Below are 19,929 nucleotides of genomic sequence, written 5' to 3' on the forward strand. Positions count from 1 at the left end.
ACGTACTTCAAGCTTTATTAACTCAGACTCGCCGTATCACACTATCAGCAAGACAGGAGGGGGCGGAAGAGAGAGAGAGAGAGAGAGAGAGAGAGAGAGAGAGAGAGAGAGAGAGAGAGAGAGAGAGAGAGAGAGAGAGCTGTAAGATAAAGAAAAGAAAGAGAGAGTGATGTTTGGTATTCACGATCATAGCTTGCATTTCTGAAGCCCAGATCCAAGATAATATAGACTCCATGAGAGCCTCCTGGTGTGCAGGGACAAATAAAAGTGTTCTATGTGGCACCCAAAAAGCTTCCCCCAAAGGGAAAAATGACAGAACGTCTATTGGTTCTAATCTTTTAACAATCTGTATCATACAGTGGAGTAGGAGGAAATTCAGGCAGCTGGCAAAAGAGAATATGATATTTTTTTTAATTGTTTATTGCAATATATGTGTTTTGCATGTACACTGATTGATTAATTAATCAAATAATTGATCTTGTGTGACACAAAGATAAATAACATATCTAAAGTAATCAAATATGTTAGGTGGATTCATTGCACCTATTACTGAAAGGGTTGTTCCAGTTTAGATGCTTTAAATCAGGGGTCCCCAAACTTTTTCCTGTGAGGGCCACATAACTTTTCCCTTCTCTGATGGGGGGCCGGGGTCAGTTTGTAACAGAAAAAGTGTGACGATCGTAGGGGAGCTTAAAATTTTTATTGTTTTCCAGAAAGCCACACATAACCAAATAACCCTTTCCAGGTTCTTTACAGAAAAAAAGTCAGGAAACAAATAATAACACTATTAATGAAATAAATAATAACTAAATAACCCTCTCTGAGTTCTTCACAGAAAAAACAGGAAATAAATAATAACTAAATAACTCTCTCTGGGTTCTTCATAGAAAAAAAAGCCATGGAACATTAACTTTCTGTCGTGCCATGCACAATCTTAACAGATAAAAGTTCAGCTCAGTTGTCAGAGCAGAATCTCTGACACATATGAGCAGTCTCTTAAAGTTCTTGTGTTCCTTCCTTATAATCCTTTTGTAGGTTCCAGTAGGCTTGTAGACACCGCTGTTTGCAGCTCTCTCTCATCAACTTCCCTGTGAAAACCACAAAAGAAGCAGGTTGAGAAACTGAACTAAGTGATACAGCACCTACACAGCACAATACATTTCACTACCAGTATGGTTGTAAAGATGGATTTTATCCCAGTAGATTTTATTATGATTATATTTGTTTATGCTCAGAATGACTCATTCAAGTCAGAAAAGTGAGCTTACCTATGTATGTTCATCAGTGTGAACTGTGGGCCTGCATCTGGCTGGTGAGAAGTTGAATATCAGGTTCCATTCTAGTTACAGCCAGTCTCAAGCACTGATGCAAATGTTCATCTGTCAATCTTGATCTCATCGGGGTTTTCAGCAGTTTCATGCGAGAAAAGGTTTTCTCGCAGATATACGTGCTGCCAAAAACTGCTAGCTAGCTTTGACCAGTCCAAGTCCAACTTCTCCATGGTTTGGCACACTTTGTCAAAAATATCCTCTCCCGTTGTAGTCCCTTTGAGACTTTGGAGGGCTGCCAGCTCCTCGCATATCTCAAAGTTTGCGCTAACTCCACGAATAAAAATGAGCAGTTGCGCTGTGTCTTGCACGTCCGTGCTCTCATCCAGTGCTAATGAAAAAAAGTCAAATTCTTTCGTCTTCTGCTGCAGCTGGGCATATACATTACTCTCGATTTCTTCAACGCGTCTGGTGATTGTACTCGCCGACAGACTTACGGCATTAAATGCATCTTTCTTCTCGGGACACACCTCCTCCGCGACAGCATCCATACATTTCTTAACAAACTCTCCGTCAGTGAAAGGCTTACCGCTTCTTGCTATCAGTTTAGCAACCCGAAAGCTGGCCCGAACGGATGCCTGGTTCAGCTGAGCTTGGCGTACAAATGTATTCTGCTGAGATAGTAGTCCACTTTTTAGCTTTGAGAGTTTGTCTGCTCGTATTTGGCCTTGCAAGCTATCGTACTTGTCTTTGTGACGGGATTCATAGTGTCGGCGAAGATTGTATTCTTTGAATACCGCCACCGTCTCTTGACAGATGAGACAAACAGCCTTTTCTTTGCATTGAACAAAAAAAAAAATGTTTGTCCACTGCAGGTTAAATACCCTGCATTCTGAATAAATTTTTCTCTTACCTAACCTTTTCGCCATTATTCCGTTCTCTCTTTGACAGGGCCGGGCCTAGGATTTTTTTTCTGGAGGCCAAATAGGAAAAAAATTCGATAGCGTCTCTGGTATTGTTCAGAGGGCCGGGCCAAATGTGCTGACGGGCCGTATCCGGCCCGCGGGCCGTAGTTTGGTGACCACTGCTTTAAATCATCCTTTTCACCCTGGTAGTCATTCTGGATGCAGATTTTGGGATTCACTCTGGTTGGATTCCAATGGGAATTAAACATCCTTTTGTCAACATAATGTCACTTGATGCTATTTTTGCTTTAGCTTACGCTGGTCACAAGTGACCAAAACACAGCGAAGGCTGGTCACCAGTGAAATCATAACGATCTGCCAGCATAACCAGCTAGACCAGGCCTGGGTAAAGGCCGGCCCGCGACCTGATTCATTACGGCCTGCGGAATCAAGTTTTGCAAATTAAAAGAACATATGTGGATTTCCCTCAACTGCAAGATAAAGAGTGGATGGCTGATTTTGCCTTCCCTGTAGACATTAATGGCCCTCAAGAATGAACTGAATTCCAAACTACAGGGGAAGGGTATTTTTTCACATCAGATGTACAGCCTTGTCAAATCCTTCAATGGAAAATTTCTCCTCCTGACCCACCAAGTAGAAGCCAACAATCTCACCTACCTTCCGACACTACTAGTCTGTTCCCTATCAGATGATCAGCGGGAGAAGTATACATTGCTGCTGCGTGCTTTGAATGGTGAGTTTTCTCGTCCTTTTGAGGATTTCAAAGTTTTGGAAAATGACATGCTGTTGGTTTCCTCTCTTTTCACCTTCAATGTGGATAACGCTCCCACTGACCTGCAACTTGAGCTTATCGATCTTCAGTCTGATGCAGTGATTGGAGAACTATTCAAAATAATGTCACTTACGAGGTTCTATGCATCTCTCGATGAACAAAACTTTCCAATTATTAGGAGTTATGCTCAGAAGTTGTTTGTACGGTTTGGGTCAACATATGTATGTGAACAGACATTTTCAGTGATGAAATATAACAAGTCAAGGCACAGATCATCTCTTACTGACTCTCACCTCTCAGCAATCCTGTGCATAGCGATGTCAGAAACTATACCTGACTTTACTGCTCTAGTCAATATCCATCAGAGACTTCACTCCTGACACTGATTGAGTAGTTTGAATGTAATGTTGAGCTCTCTCTCTTTCTTGTGTTTTTGTACATACCCGTTAACAAGAGTTCTGTCCGTGGTGCTGAATGCAGTGTACTTTTCCCTCCTTGTAGTTCATTGAATGTTTAATAATGAAAATACCTACCAAAAGGAGAACATGGATGTGGTTTATTTCTGTGCATGTTAAAACAGTAAATTAAGTAGTATATCTGGATGTGATTTACAGTAGATATATCTGTCAACACAGTCATACACATGATGTATAATCCTGTAATATCATTCTGGCCCGCGATGGCAAAAATATAATCTAATGTGGCCCTCCATGGAAAATAATTGACCAGGCCTGAGCTAGACCATGCTGTTCAGACCAGCTTGACCAGCTAGACCATACTGGTCTGCATCATAACCAGATAGATCATGCTGGTCAGACCAGCTTGGTTGTCTTACCAGAGGCGACTGTTCTATCCTACCGATACAGTGTATAACCTGCCAGCTGTATGTTATTCATGTCGTCGTTCAGCCACGACTTGTGAAACACAGTCGTGGCTGAACAGTTTTTAATGTCCCTGTAATACAAACACAGTCGTGGCTGTATTACAGTTTTTAATGTCCCGTTGTTAGGATATACGTTCTTGTAGTTCGTCCACTTTATTATCCAGCGATTGTACATTGGCCAATAGTACGCTTGGCAAAGGCAGATTAGCCACTCGTCGCCGGATCCTCACAAGGCACCCCGATCTCCTTCCGCGAAACCTCTGTCTCTTTCTGCTGCAAATGACGGGGATGAGGGCCTGTTTGGGTGTCTGGAGTTAAATCCCTCTCGTCCGACTCATTAAAGAAAGAGGATTCGTCCAGTTCAAGGTGAGTAATCGCTGTTCTGATGTCCAGAAGCTCTTTTCGATCATAAGAGACGGTAGCAGCAACATTATGTGCAAAATAAATAAAAAACTATGTGAAAAATAGCACGGTTGGTTAAGAGCCCATTAAACATCAGCCATCCCCACTGGCGTCATTTTGACTAAAGGCAATATTCCCGCGTTAGTGGAGACTGCATTCATGGTGAAAGCTGCAGATGTCAGCTCAATAGGAAATTACCTTTCTTCAAAGATACAGATTGTGTAATGTCTAGCTGGCTCAGATAATATGTTATGCCATGCTACGTCACTGGATGTTTTGTAATGCATGTTATAACACATTTCATCAAATACCTGCCTCATGCAAATAGATGCTTTTTAAATGTAGGCTTTTTGATATAAATGTCTTAGTGTCTTACCCAAGTTAGCAAAACAAGCACATTTTGGAGTTAAGAATTATCGTAAACACTGGATTCTTACAGTACTCTTTGGCACAAATACTCCAAAAGCTAAGCCAGATGACCGTGTCTCAAATGTTAGATAGAAATAGAGCACCAGCGGTAAATTGTTGTAAGAATGATACACAGGCTAATTAAAATGCCCAAATATCAATGGCTTGACAGCGTTGCTTTCTACCAAGCTGGTTAGCTTGGAATAACAAAAGGTCCTCTGCATGAAAGGCCTTCACAAATCTATTGATCTATTCAAATAACTGGGTTGTTTAGAAAACATAGCCTTCTAGATAATTAACAGTGAAGAAAAGCAAATGTCACCGCAATGATGTGGCACAGAAAACTCCGATCATAGAGGGATGTAATGTTGAGTAATTGGAAATCACCATTGGGAAAGGCAACGTCTGTTTATCTTTTTTTTATGTAGATAATGTAACAAAATGTGGGATACACTGCGCTACTTTACCAGCATTATTTGAGACGAGCCCCAGATCCTACAACTCACGATTGCATTGTGTGCATCAGCTGTTGTCTTACATACCTCTTTCCCATAGACATTGTTTAATGAAACACTGCAACATAAATTACGCCATGGCTTTTTGATTGTGAAATAATGAAATAATAACTACTCATTCTGAAAAGAACAGAGAATAGCACACAATGGAATTCAGGTTTTATAATAGCTTTAGAGATTCAGCAAAGATGGGGTTGCAAGCAGACAGGAGAAATGGGCCTCTGAAGTATCCGTAATGCTTTCAGGGCTGTTTTAAAACGCAGAAACGGGCAGTCAGCTGAAACCAGAGACGACATAACACCCTTAACAATAGGAGCGTTCAGAACGTATCACTTAGCCAGTGTGTTTTCTTTAACCTAGCTTTTATGGCTAAAAGTGTAAAAGTGTTTGCAGCAGCAGTAACGCAATGATAGGGCACAGGATTTGTCCCAAATAGCACTCTATTCCTTCCCTAAATGGCACTCTATTCCTTATATAGTACCCAATGGTCCCTGGTCAAAAGTAATGCACTATAAAGTGAATAGGGTGCCATTTGGGATGCAAAATCCAAGATGTTGTGTCTATGAGGACCATTTTGAACATAACAGGGAGACTGGGGGTGGAGAGAGGGATGAGGGAGGAGGTGTTGAGGGAGGAGGAGGAGGGGTTGTCTGTCTGAGGGTGTGTGTGAGGAATTTTCTTAAATTTCACGACAACAGATGGGAAGTATTAGGCGCTGGCAGACAGACATCCACTCCCAACCTCTGTAGTAGTGCAAGAGCCTGCTGTAAAGAGGCAAGAGCTTACTCTATACGGGGGGGGGGGGGGGGGGGGATTCTTAAAAGGGTTCTTCCTCAGCTCTTAAGGTTCCTTGGAGAACTCTTGCCTAATAAAGAACCTTTGAGTTAATTGTGGGTTTTCTTGATGTGGCATCTACGGTTATTCTGAACTCTGAAAGGTTCTTGAAATAAATGGAAGGCTGCAGATACTATATGTCCCTTTCTAGCACACAGCAAATTAGCCAGTGTTATCTAGTATATATTTTTGTGTGACTTTTCTTGTGTTGACTTAAGAGTAGAATTAAAACTGTAAAGAGTTCAATTAACACTCAGTGGTGTAACATACCCTGTGTTGGTGTTAACAACCAGCATTGAACCAAAACCATGCACATCATGGTTATATTTCCCAGCGTGCTCTATTGCAGGTAGATTTTTTTGAATTGTTTGTTTCAATATCTGTGTTTTTGCATGTACATGGATTGGTTCATTAATATTGTTTTACTCAAATATAAATAACATACATTTTTCTAAACTATTCCAATATGTTACTTGAATTTATTGCACCCGTTACCAAAATAGTTGTTCCAGTTTACATTTTTAATATAGTCTCATATGTATGTATGTATGTATGTCTTTCTGAAATAATTGTGAATGCAGTTTGCAGGTGAATATTTCCAAATGTTGGATATCCCCACTCAGGATAGATTCTATAAGGAGTTAAACATCACTTTTCGATCAAGCAAAATGTGACTGATGTGGCATGCACTGAGTTTCAGGCCACTATATTAGCATAAAACTAGGACATCAAAAGAAGGCCTTACGAAATATGTATTGTCTTAAAATATACATTTGAATGATATTCACTTAGGAACTGACTCAGTGAAAACCACAGGAAAGGAATGAATGCAACAACAATGTCTCTGTCACTACAAAATACAGTCATGGCTGGTACTGGAAACTCACATGCAAATAACCCTGGAAAATATGCAACTAAACCCTTACAGCAGGGCTATTCAATTCTGATCCTGGAGAGCCGAAACATTCCTTGTCTGGGATTTTTCTATGGTTCTTCAAAGAACCATCACATTTATGGTTATTCAGAGACCCTAAAATGGTTCCCATATGGCATCGCTCTCAATAACCTTATTTGGTTCCAACTTGCACTTTTATTTTGAAGAGGATATCAAATAGAGTACAGAGTCAACAGTACGTGCAGGGTGGGTTCTATGACTCACACTCTGACTAGCTGCTAACACTGTGAGTACAGTACAGACTGAAAATAACCTTGGTAATAGATTGTGACATGAGACCAACCCCTTTTGAAACCTGAAAAAAAGATATCTTAATTCAAATAAAATAAAATGTTATTTGCCACATGCTTTGTAAACTATAGGTGTAAACAAACAGTGAAATGCTTACTTTAGGCTATTTTTCCAGCAAAGCAGTTAAAGATAATAATTTTAAAAAATGAAATAGTGGCATTTCAGTACGACTAAACAAGAAACATGCTTTGTTAATGGATAAAGAGAAGTAAAAGGGTAAAATGGCCACGTGAAGAGACAGAGAGTGGGAGTCTGTATTGCAAACGAATGGGAATAGGAACTATTGATGAGTTTTTGAGGAAGGAACTCACACTAACAGAAAGTGAATCCAAGATAGTACTCCTAATTACGGTGGAACCGTTCATCAAGGGTTATAGGAAGAACCCTTCAACGATAAAAGGGTTATCGGTAGAACTCTTCATAGAGTGATCAGGTAATCAAATGGCTACCAGGACTCTTTGCATTGTCCCGACCCCTCCCAACCCCTCTTTTACGCTGCTGCTACTCTCTGTTTATCATATATGGATTGTCACTTTAACTATACATTCATGTACATACTACCTCAATTAGCCCGACTAAACGGTGCCCCCGCACATTGGCTACCTGAACAATCTGCATTGTGTCCCGCCACCCATCACCCCCCCTTTTACGCTACTGCTACTCTCTGTTTATCATATATGCATAGTCACTTTAACCATACCTACATGTACATACTAACTCAATTAACCCGACTAACCGGTGCATGTACAGTGCCTTGCAAAGGTACTCACCCCCTTGGTGTTTTTCCTATTTTGTTGCATACAACTTGTAATTTAAATTGGTATTTATTTGGACATCATGTTGGACATACGCAAAATATTCCAAATTGGTGAAGTGAAATAAAATAAAATACTTATTTAAAAAAATTCAAAAAATAAATTAAACGGAAAAGTGGAGCGTGCATATGTATTCACCCCCTAAATAAGATCTGGTGCAACCAATTACCTTCAGAAATAACAATTATAATAATTAATAATTATGTGCAATCTACACCTGTCCTGAAAGGCCCCAGAGTCTGCAACGCCACTATGCAAGGAGCACCACCAAGCAAGAGGCACCATGAAAACCAAGGAGCTCTCCAAAAAGGTCAGGGACAAAGTTGTGGAGAAGTACATAAAAAAATATCCGAAACTTTGAACAGCCCACAGAGCACCATTAAATCCATTATTAAAAAATGGAAAGAATATGGCACCACAACAAACCTGCCAAGAGAGGGCCGCCCACCAAAACTCACGGACCACGCAAGGAGTGCATTAATCAGAGAGGCAACAAAGAGACGAAAGATAACCCTGAAGGAGCTGCAATGCTTTACATCAGAGATTGGGGTATCTCTCCATAGGACCACTTTAAGCCGTACACTCCACAGAGCTGGGCTTTATGGAAGAGTGGCCATAAAAAAACAATTTCTTAAAAGAAAAAATAAGCAAACACGTTTGGTGTATGCCAAAAGGCATGTGGGAGACTCCCCAAACATATGGAAGAAGGTATTCTGGTCAGATGAGACTAAAATTTTGCTTTTTTACAATCAAGGGAAAACCTATCTCTGGCACAAAAACAACCCCTCCCATCACCCCGAGAACTTCATCCCCACAGTGAAGCATGGTGGTGGCCGCATCATGCTGTGGGGATGTTTTTCATCAGCAGGGACTGGGAAACTGGTCAGAATTGAAGGAAGGTGCTAAATACAGGGAAATTCTTGTGGGAAACCTGTTTCAGTCTTCCAGAGATTTGAGACTGGGCTCTACAAAGTATTGACTTTGGTGGGATGAAAAGTTTTGCACGCTTAAGTTTTCTTTGTAAATCAAATGATACAAACTCCCAATAAATCTATTTTGATTCCAGTTTGTAAGGCAACAAAATAGGAAAAATGCCAAAGGGGGTGAATACTTTCGCAAGGCACTGTATTTAGCCTCGCTACTGTTATAGCCTTGCTACTGTATTTGGCCTCACTACTGTTATTTTTCAATGTCTTTTTCTGTTGTTTTTTATTTCTTTACTAATCTATTGTTCACCTATGACCTATTCTTTACTTAAGAATTGCATTGTTGGTTAGGGCCTGTAAGTGAGAATTTCACTGTAAGGTCCATACCTGTTGTATTCGGCGCATGTGACAAATAAACTTTGATTTGATTTAATTAGAAGGTTCTAAGAAGAACCTTTAGAGGATAAAATTGTTCTTGGTAGAAGCGTTCATAGAGGGTTAGATATAGGGTTCTAGGTAGAACCCACATTTTTACAAGAGTGTATTAGTATAATTTAATCAAATCAAGCCACAATCGACAAAGGTAAGATATAGGCACATTTGATCAATCCTGAGAAGGAAATTGTTCAGAGATAGGTACACACAAGTCACAGACTATCTAAAATTGGAAGAAAACATGATGTCAAGTTGGACAGACAATTCAAGGGCAAACCCAGTTGCATGCATACTATTTTGCATCATTTTTAGTTTCACACATAAACACATTTCGACCACTGTTTTCAATTAAGTGCAACTGCAGCCTGCAATTTGGAGCATTCCTGCACGTGAGCATTCCCTTGAGCATCCCATTGATTCCTACATGAATGCCCCCCCCCCCACGAACATCCCATTGGTTTCTACATGAATAAGAATATGTACATATAAATATATGGATGAGCGATGGCCGTGCGGCATAGGCAAGATGCAGTAGATGGTATAGAATACAGTATATACAAATGAGATGAGTAATTTAGGATATGTAGACATCATTAAAGTTGCGTTTTTTTAAAGTGATTAGTGATACCTAAATTAAATCAATTTTTTTTGTATTAAAGTGGCCAGAGATTTGAGTCTGTAAATTGGCAGCAGACACTCTATGTTAGTGATGGCTGTTTAACGGTCTGATGGCCTTGAGATAGAAGATATTTTTCAGTCTCTCGGTCACAGCTTTGATGCACCTGTACTGACCTCGCCTTCTGGATAATAGCGGGGTGAACAGGCAGTGGCTCGGGTGGTTGTTGTCCTTGATGATAATTTTGGCCTTCCTGTGACATCGGGTGGTGTCCTGGAGGGCAGGTAGTTTGCCCCCGGTGATGTGTTGTGCAGACCGCACTACCATCTGGAGAGCCTTGCGGTTGTGGGTGGAGCAGTTGCCGTTCCAGGCGGTTATACAGCCCAACAGGATGCTCTTGATTGTGCATCTGTAAAAGTTTGTGAGTGTTTTAGCCAAATGTCTTCAGCCTCCTGAGGTTGAAGAGGTGCTGTTGCTCCTTCTTCACAACACTCTCTCTGTGTGGGTGGAACATTTCAGTTTGTTTGTGATTTGTACTTCATGGAAGTTAAAACTTTCCAACTTCTCCACTACTGTCCTGTCGATGTGGATGGAGGGATACTCCCTCTGCTGTTCCCCGAAGTCCACGATCATCTCCTTTGTTTCATTGACGTTGAGTGAGTGGTTCTTTTCCTGACACCACACTCTGAGGGCCCTCACCTCCTCCCTATAGGCAGTCTCGTCATTGTTGGTAATCAAGCCTACCACTATAGTGTCGTCTGCAAACTTGATGATTGAGTTGGAGGCGTGCTTGGCCACGCAGTTATGGGTGAACAGGGAGTACAGCAGAGGGCTGAGAACGCAACCTTGTGGGGCCCCAGTGTTGAGGATCAGCAGGATGGAGATGTTGTTTCCTACTCTCACCACCTGGGGGCGGCCCGTCAGAAAGTCCAGGACCCGGTTTCACAGGGCGGGGTCGAGATCCAGGGCCTCCAGGTTAATGACGAGTTTGGAGGGTACTATGGTGTTAAATGCAGAGCTGTAGTCAATGAACAGCATTCTTCAATAGGTATTCCTGTTGTTCAGATGGGATAGGGCAGTGTGCAGCGTGATGGCATTGCGTGGTCTGTGGACCTATTGGGGCGGTAAACAAATTGGAGTGGGTCTAGTGTATCGGGTAGGATGGAGAGGATATGATTCTTGACTAGTCTCTCAAAGCAATTCATGATGACAGAAGTGAGTGCTACGGGGCGATAATCTTTTTGTAATCCGTGATTGACTGTAGACCCTGCCACATACGTCTCGTGTTTGAGCCGTTGAATTGCGACTCTACTTTGTCTCTATACTGATGCTTTGCTTGTTTGACAGAGGGAATAGCTACACTGTTTGTATTCTGTCATGTTTCCAGTCGCCTTGCCATGATTAAAAGCGGTGGTTGGTGCTTTCAGTTTTGCACGAATGCTGCCATCAATCAATGGTTTCTGGTTAGGGAAGGTTTTAATAGTCACCGTGGGTACAACATCACCGATGCACTTGCTAATAAACTCACTCACAGAGTCAGCTTATACATCAATGTTATCGTCTGAGGCTACCCAGAACACATTCCAGTCCACGTGATTGAAGAAATCTTGAAGCGTGGAATCCGATTTGCCAGACCAGCACTGGATAGACCTGAGCATGGGCGTTTCATGTTTTAGTTTCTGTCTATAGGCTGGGAGCAACAAAATTGAGTCATGGTCAGATTTGCCAAAGGGGGGGAAGGCTTTGTATGCATCAAGGAAGTTAGAGTAGCAATGGTCCAGAAAGCTACCAGCTCGTGTCGCGCCTTCGATATGCTGATAGAATTTAGGAAGCCATGTTCTCAGATTAGCTTTGTTAAAATCCCCAGCTACAATAAAGCAATCTCAGGATATATGGTTTCCAGTTTACATAGAGTCCAGTGAAGTTATTTCAGGGCCGTCGAGGTATCTACTTGGGGGTGGATATACACGGCTGTGACTATAATCGAAGATAACTCTCTTGGTAGATAATGCTTTCGGCATTTGAGTGTAAGGAATTCTAGGTTAGGTGAACAAAAAGGCTTGAGTTCCTAGTGTTAGCAAACTGTCTATCTTACAAGTTAGGAACACAATGTGCTAGAGCTAGAGCTAGCAGACGGTGTTGCTTCCGCCTGCTGTGTACCAGCCTAGCTAAGCTAGCACACAGAGTCCTTTGCTACCGCCTGACGAATACCTGCCCACGCCGTCGGGAAACAGTGCACGACAGGCGGGGACGAAGGACACTGTCTAACTGTGTACAGCTAGCTAGCGACAGTTGTTGACACCACCCCCTCATTCTGTGGAGTTTATCGGCGGCTGGCATCCACCTTTATTATGCATTTACGCCACCTACTGTACTGGAGCGCCCCACCTTCTGCTTGTCCTAGCTTAAAAATTGACCAATAGAAAATTATTATGGGTTCCTGCAGACGCAGGAATGCCCACATAAAGGAACTCCCTGAATTGCAGGCCGTAATTGCACCCTTGTCACTTTATTTACCTCAACATTAAACACTCCAGACCAGTCAGTACTTTTGGTTGTTGACCTAACTACCTCCATGGAAGGTATAGGTTGAGAGGAGGTGAGGAGGGTCTGCAAGTGCCACTTGGATAAACACGGTAAATCCAGTCTCTGGGCTGGGTTTATAAAGGGAAGGTGCACAGAGGAGGCGGATGGTACAGAGCTACGGTAAGGTCTGCATCCTAAATGGCACCCTATTCCCTTTATGGTGAACTACTTTGACCCAGGCCCATAGGGCTTTGGTTAACAACTATATAGTAGAATAGGGTGCCATCTGGGACACATTCATCGTCTCTGGTCTGTATTGGTGGTGTGGACCTAAGGTACTATAAAGGCTCAACAGCCTTATCTCCTATTATCGCATTGATTTTCTTTCGCTTCTTTCCCCTTCCTCTTTCTCCCTCAGGGATCCATCCAGAGATCTGTGAACTCTCATCTCCCAGGGATACCTACCTATGGGGTCTATCGTCCGCAGAAGAGAGTGTAAAAGCCTCATGATTGCAACACAGAAACCAACCTGTGGGTCTTAGAGCTAAGATAAGTAGCCTATCTATTCCCCTGACACTCACCCCTGACTGCCAGTTGCCATGGTAACTATTCACTGCTCACTCGGCCTCTGCCTTGGTACACAATACAATAAGGCAAGTGGTAGAGCAGTACCACGAGAGAGGCACGGACTAAAGCAATGAGAGAGAGAGAGGCACGGACTAAAGCAAGTAATCTGTCTGACAACAACAACAGTCCCAAGCATTCTATTCCAATCCCTTTATGCACTCTAATGTTTTGAGGAAATCACATAATATGAGCCCTCATTGAAATTTCCTTCCCTGAAATGTCAACAGTGCCTAACTGTGATGTGTTTGACAATCAAGCTATGTATATTTACAAGTAGCAGGTATCTAAAGAGATCTGGTATTGAGTGGTTGAATGTGAAACCTTGGGTGGAGGTTTAGCCAAAGGGCATAGCTAGAGAAAACTCATAAGAAATGCACACAGACTATATTGAACGCAATAAATACCTTCATTGTCCTTGAGGGTGAAGTTGGGGTTGACAGGGATTCCGCTCAGCAAAGAGAAGGAGAATCGCTGGCCGTTCGCAAAGTCATCCTTATCCACTGCAGCGATAGTCTGAATCACCTGTTGTTTATCAGGAAAGAACAACATCAATAGCTAACTAATAATGAGTCATGACCTGTCTTCATATTAAAAACAGTGCAAACCAAAATGTAGGCACATTTTATGGTCGGCTGCTTACAAAATGTTGGATCTTAATTTGACCTTTATTGTCACATCAAAAATAATCCTGCAGTAACAGGATTTGAACGTTTGTTCCATAATGTTGCTTGATCAGTGGTTAAGCTGGCCAAAAGTAGGCTACATGATAAGTGCAATACTGTTAATATAACTGTGTTGGTGTGGGTTTTCAGTGAATTTATGTAAATCACAAAAGCAGTAAAGTGCAGTAAACTTCTCAGTAACAAAAGAGTGATCAAATTAAGATCCTACATCTGTACGTTCATGCTTAACTAACAACTAAACATCCAGAAGTCCGTCCTCGATACGCAATATGATGTGAACCACAGTTTAAAACATTTGCAGCGGATTTATAATTCATAATTGTACAACTTTACAGGCTACTTGTCATGAAATATGTATACTGACTATCAGATGATTTTGATATACTGGAGCATGACTATCGATGATGTCAATAAGATTGTATAACTTTTCCGTTTGGCATGTATCTTGATGTAATGACTGCTTCAGAGTTTGACAACTCTTCCCTAGCTAGCCAGTTACTAGTATATTTGCCTTGAATGAATAGAGTAAACCTCTAATTATATTTTAGCACTAGTAGACTAGCTACCTAGCTATGTAAACCACACCCCTCTGCGAACACGCCTGCTGCAATGTTTGTTACAAGGCGGTACTTATTTAAATTAGGTAGAAGAATAAGACGATACCATTGGTGCATTAACATAAGGCTTTTTGTGATTTCACAAAAATACCTTAATAATCCTGCCTCTTTCCCGCCTCCTGAATCCAAATGATATGGGGGAGAAGACCAGTAACTTTATGATCAAACTTTATCAACGTAAGAAGCAACAATAATTTTTCATACTTTGGCAGTTCTACTTAAATTTTTATCCTAATTGTATCCAATGATTTTGACTGTTTGGGACCTTTAAGGTCAACACTGTTACGTGAACTGAACTCTAGTTTTAAAATGGTGAAACTAAATATGAAATATTAACACTTTATTTGGATAGTCTACAGACTATCAGCAACATTTCAACTAATTATCTACTAACCATAACCCTAGCCCTAGCCCTAACTCTAACCTTAACCCTAGCCGTAACCAATACATATTGAACATTTAGTAGTCAAATCATAGTGTAAAAGCAGTTGAACTGGTTCTACTCCTTTAACCAATTTCTGGTGTTTTGTGTTGGAAAACTGAGCAGGTCGAGCATAACACGTCACATCTGTTTTTTTTTAAGCTTGCATTCAATTGCCCCTCCCTGTTGCACACAACACGCTTTCATTCCGGTCACAAGGGGATTTATGGCTGATTTAAGATGTTATGGACAAACCTGTTACTTTATTTGGCACTTAATAGGCAATTACTATAGTCTTTTGTTATTTAACGCCTTCAGATGGGAAACATTTTTTTATGAAGTTGAATATCTGCCCTTTATGACAAAATGTTAAAATTATGTGAAATATACTTAAAAACATTTTGTTTAACAAGTTAAACTTCTCAAAAGGCACTGAATGGTAAAATTCAGTTACATTTCTCCAGCCCCATCCCTCGACTTTTTACAGAAAATGATTTGTTATTGAATACGGTTACATGCACACAATAATGCGATTATTCTGGATTGATATAATAAAGTAGTCTGATTAAAATGTTTACATGCTTTGCAAGAAGAACAATTTCTTCTTGCAAGAACAATTTCCCTAATAAGAAGAACAATTTCCCTAATAATTATGTTAAGAGCGTCTGCTAAATGACTTAAATGTAAATGTAAATGTTTACATGGACACATCTGAAATCAGGCTACCTGATGGCACTCTACCACATCTACGATGTTATTTTTGGGAAGTATATTTGATTCTGAGTTCTGACCAATAAAGTTTGTATGTGAAAACTATTCCTAAAACGCATACATTCAATTGTTCTGAACTCACTTCACTCGCGTTAACGAGGAAGGCTTGCGCTACTGGCGCTGGCACATACGCAGATCAAATACACAGCTGGAATGCCGATTAAGGTGTTTACATGTCCTAATAATTTGAAAGATTTCTCAGAAAAACAGATGTTTAATCAGCGTATGCTTACCCCCGATTTTGACTTCATGCCAATTAAGATTAACAGAGTACTGTAAGGTGTTTACATGACTGTTGCATAATCTGCCTACTGCCATAATCTGTTTAATATTGACGAGTTTCATATATTGAGGTTTTCATTCAAACTCAAACTTTATGAACCCCCCTCAATTTTTTAAATAAAATATACTTATTTTCTTTAACTCAAGGTTTTGTTGCCATGGTGACACGATTAAACTTAAAAATGTATTAACTGCACCTTATCACCGCCCCCTCCACTCATGTGTACGTGCATGATGCTCACCTGTCCTGGTCTCGAGCTCTCACAAACAACGACCTCCTCATCTGTTTTAATTTCAGGAGGGTTGTCGTTCACATCCAACACCTGCACCGTGACTGGGACGTGGCTGAGTAGGCTGGGGTTGTCTGGATAAAACATCAACACAAACACTCATAAATAATATTAAAACACACAAGGGAGAATAGGTAGAGAAGTTAGGCAGGTCTGAATAATTTTCCTGCACCACAGTAATGAAAATGAGCTTTGTGATTTACATATATTCACAAAAAAATGCACCAACACAGTTGGTTAACAATATTCCACTTTTCATGTAGCCTAAAACTACGATCAAGCAACATTATGAAAAAAACATTCAAGTCCTGTTGCTGCAGGATTATTTTGCTGCGACAATACAGATACAATTAAGATCCTACATCTATATGGCAGAGGTGGGCAAAATTTTGGGCTCAAGGGCCACCTCAGGATTTCGAAATTCAAGCAAGGGCCGTACAGATATTTAACGATTTGTTTGTTGAAATCAATATGTGGGCCAGACAAGGGGTAGTTATTTGAAAATATTTAGGTTTGTTACAATTAAAAATACTTTCTCTCTAGTTTTAGAAGTTCAAGAGTGGGTTCAAGTTTTTATTAAAACATTAAATAAACCCCAGATATATAGCATACATCTTTGAACAAATATATTCACAAGGATGTAGAAGAATCACAAGGATATCATATTTTTAAAGCATCTTGGAGTAGGAGTGCTGGACAGCAAATTCTCCAGTGTTAAATAAAATACAATGAACACGGTGTTAAATCAAAAAACGCTGTCTTCCCTGGGGTAGGGGACCAGTAACTTTATGATCAAACTTTATCAATATAGAAGCAACAGTCATTTCTTTATACTTTGGTCTTGATAGTTTGATATTGTTTCATCCAGTTACCATCCAAAAACATATTTAACACAACACAATACATATTTCACAAGGCCTTATTTTGCGGGCCTAGTTTTAACCTAAAACATGGGCCTGAAACTCATTAAGATTGTTTTGAAAAAAAAAACATCATTATCATATTTACCCACCATGCTCTATTGCAGGTATATTTATTTTATTGTTTCAATATGTATATTTGCGCAATTGATTGATTAATTAATTGAGTTTATGCAACTCAAATACAAATTACAAACATTTTCTAAACTAATCCAATATCTTACATGGATTTGTTGCACACATTACTGAAACAGTTGTTCCAGTTCAGATGCTTTAGGTAATATAATAACTTAGTATTCCCAACCCTGGCTGTCGTTTTGAAAACAGGTTGCGGGTGATTAAAATAGTCAAATCTTGGATTTCCCACACTCAATGAATTCCAATAGGAATCCCTTTACAAGCCGGAATAATGTGATTTGCAGGCCTCATGTTGTGTAAACGATGAGTTTCAGGTCATTGCATTACACTCTCAGAAAAAAAAGATGTTGATTTTTTCCCAAAAGGGGTACAGACAATTGTCACTGTAGTGGTAGCCTGTAAGATCATCGTTTGTGCATTTAGTTATAAGTAGTGATGGGGAAATGAAGGTTTCCCGCCAATTGTATCGAAAATAGGTGCATTACTCAAGGCTTTGATCAACACAGTGTACGCTACTGGCACCTGCTGGTCAAAATCATTTAGAGCAGTCAAATTACTATAGATGAAGTCCCGCACCCCGAAGCACGTCCTTTTTGTTTTCTTCCAAACCAATCAGGTGGTTGTGCGACGAAACAAAGCTCCAGACGCCATTGATAAAGTACTTCTGATAAAGTGATGAAGGCATCGGCACACTGCTTCGAGGTACACTGCTTAGCGATTAGCTGGCATCAAACGTAACATCACTAATTAAAGTGTATAATTGTACCCCATTTCATAACACAGCCCACATCAGGGCTGCAAGTAGGGTTGCAAAATTCAGGAGACTTAGTTGAAGTCCTGGTTGAAGGATTTTGATTTCCTGCTTCTGTTTCCAAGAAACTTCCAAACAGGGTTTCTGGAAAACATGGGAATTTAAAAAAGTTGCCTGAATTTTGCAACCCTACCTTCAAGTCACTTTATAATGGCTTGCAAAGTGATGTCTAATTTTGAATGGAGTCCATCAGAAGCAAAGCTATCCAACAGTTGAATATTATATTTACCAGCATCCTGCATTCAGAATGCATGCCATCGTTAGATTCCTGTATTTAAAATGGAACAAACATTTAAATAACCGGTGCATAATTGAATGTTATTTATCTTTGTGAAGGATTTGGGGAGTTTCTCCAATTCTTCTCTGCAGGTCCTCTAAAGCTCTGTCAGGTTGGATGGGGATTGTCGCTGCACAGCTATTTTTAGGTCTCTCCAGAGATGTTCAATCAGGTTCAAGTCCGGGCTCTGGCTGGGCCACTCAAGGACATTTAGAGACTTGTCCCGAAGCCACTCCTGCATTGGCTTGGCTGTGTGCTCAGGGTCATTGTCCTGTTAGAAGGTGAACCTTCGCCCTAGTCTTAGGTATTGAGTGCTCTGGAGGAGTTTTCATCAAGGATCTCTCTGTATTTTGCTCTGTTCATACTTCCCTCGATTTTAACTAGTTTCCCAGTCCCTGCAGCTGAAAAATATAGTTCCCCATAGGGATGGTGCTAGGTTTCCTCCAGATGTAACTCTTGCCATTCAGGCCAAATAGTTCCTTTTGGTTTCATCAGACCAGAGAATCTTGTTTCTCATGGTCTGAGTGTCCGTTAGGTGCCTTTTGGCAAACTCCAAGCAGGTTGTCATGTTCCTTTTACTAAGGAGTGACTTCCGTCTAGACACTCTACCATTCCTTCTGAAAGGTTCTCCCATCTCACAGAAGATCTCTGGAGCTCTGTCAGAGAGACAATCGGGTTTTTGACCAAGGCCCTTCTCCCATTGCTTAGTTTGGTCGGTCGACCAACTCTAGGAAGAGTCTTGGTGGTTCCAATCGTCTTCCATTTAAGAAGGATGGAGGCCACTGTGTTCTTGGGGACCATCAATGCTGCAGAAATGTTTTGGTACCCTTCCCCAGATCTGTGCCTCGACACAATGCTGTATAGACAATTCCTTCGACCTCATGGCTTGGTCTTTGCTCTGACATGCCCTGTCAACTGTGGGCCCTTATATAGACAGTTGTGTGCCTTTCCAAATCATGTCCAATCAATTGAATTTACCACAGGTGGACTCCAATCGAGTTGCAGAAATGCTCAAGGAAGATGGAAACAGGATGCACCTGAGCTCAATTTTGAGTCTCATAGCAAAGGGTCTGAATACGTCTGTAAAATAATAATGCATTTCAAAAAAAAATTATACATTTGCAAAATTTGTAAAAACCTGTTTTCGCTTTGTCATTATGGGATATTGTGTGTAGATTGATGAGGGAAATCATTTGTTAATACATTTTAGATTAAGGCGGTAACTTAACAAAATATGGAAAAAGTCAAGGGATCCAAATCATTTCTGAATGCACTGTAGATATCTAAACAAACAAGTCTAAACCTGCAATAGAGCATGTTGGGGAATAAGATAGTGATGGGCGTGGTTTTGGTTCAATGTGATGTGTATGAGTTGCAGGCCACTGTATTAGGGTAAAACTAGGCCCTCAAAATAAGGCCTTATGAAAAACATATAGTATTTTGTTATACAGTGCCTTCAAAAAGTATTCAGACCCCTTGACTTATTCCATTTTGTTGTGTTACATCCTGAATTCAAACTG

The 19,929-nt window shown here is 40.6% G+C and overlaps 1 protein-coding gene and 1 long non-coding RNA gene across 2 annotated transcripts in view; both read right to left on the minus strand.

The window, feature by feature from the left end:
- Window positions 1-19,929, minus strand: part of LOC115105115 (cadherin-18-like) — a 228,250-nt gene that overhangs the window by 9,982 nt on the left and 198,339 nt on the right. Inside the window, exons 9-10 of the mRNA XM_029626750.2 lie at window positions 16,216-16,337; window positions 13,604-13,721 (exon numbers count right to left, since the gene is read on the minus strand). Coding sequence (XP_029482610.1) covers window positions 13,604-13,721; window positions 16,216-16,337 — 240 coding nt within the window. The remainder of the gene's footprint in view (window positions 1-13,603; window positions 13,722-16,215; window positions 16,338-19,929) is intronic.
- LOC135563764 (uncharacterized) lies at window positions 685-2,345 on the minus strand. The gene is made up of 2 exons (XR_010460471.1): window positions 1,269-2,345; window positions 685-1,088 (listed from the first exon to the last, which is right to left on the minus strand). It is a non-coding gene; the product is annotated as an uncharacterized LOC135563764 (long non-coding RNA).

Source organism: Oncorhynchus nerka, linkage group LG22, assembly GCF_034236695.1.
Source record: "Oncorhynchus nerka isolate Pitt River linkage group LG22, Oner_Uvic_2.0, whole genome shotgun sequence".
NCBI lineage: Eukaryota > Metazoa > Chordata > Actinopteri > Salmoniformes > Salmonidae > Oncorhynchus > Oncorhynchus nerka.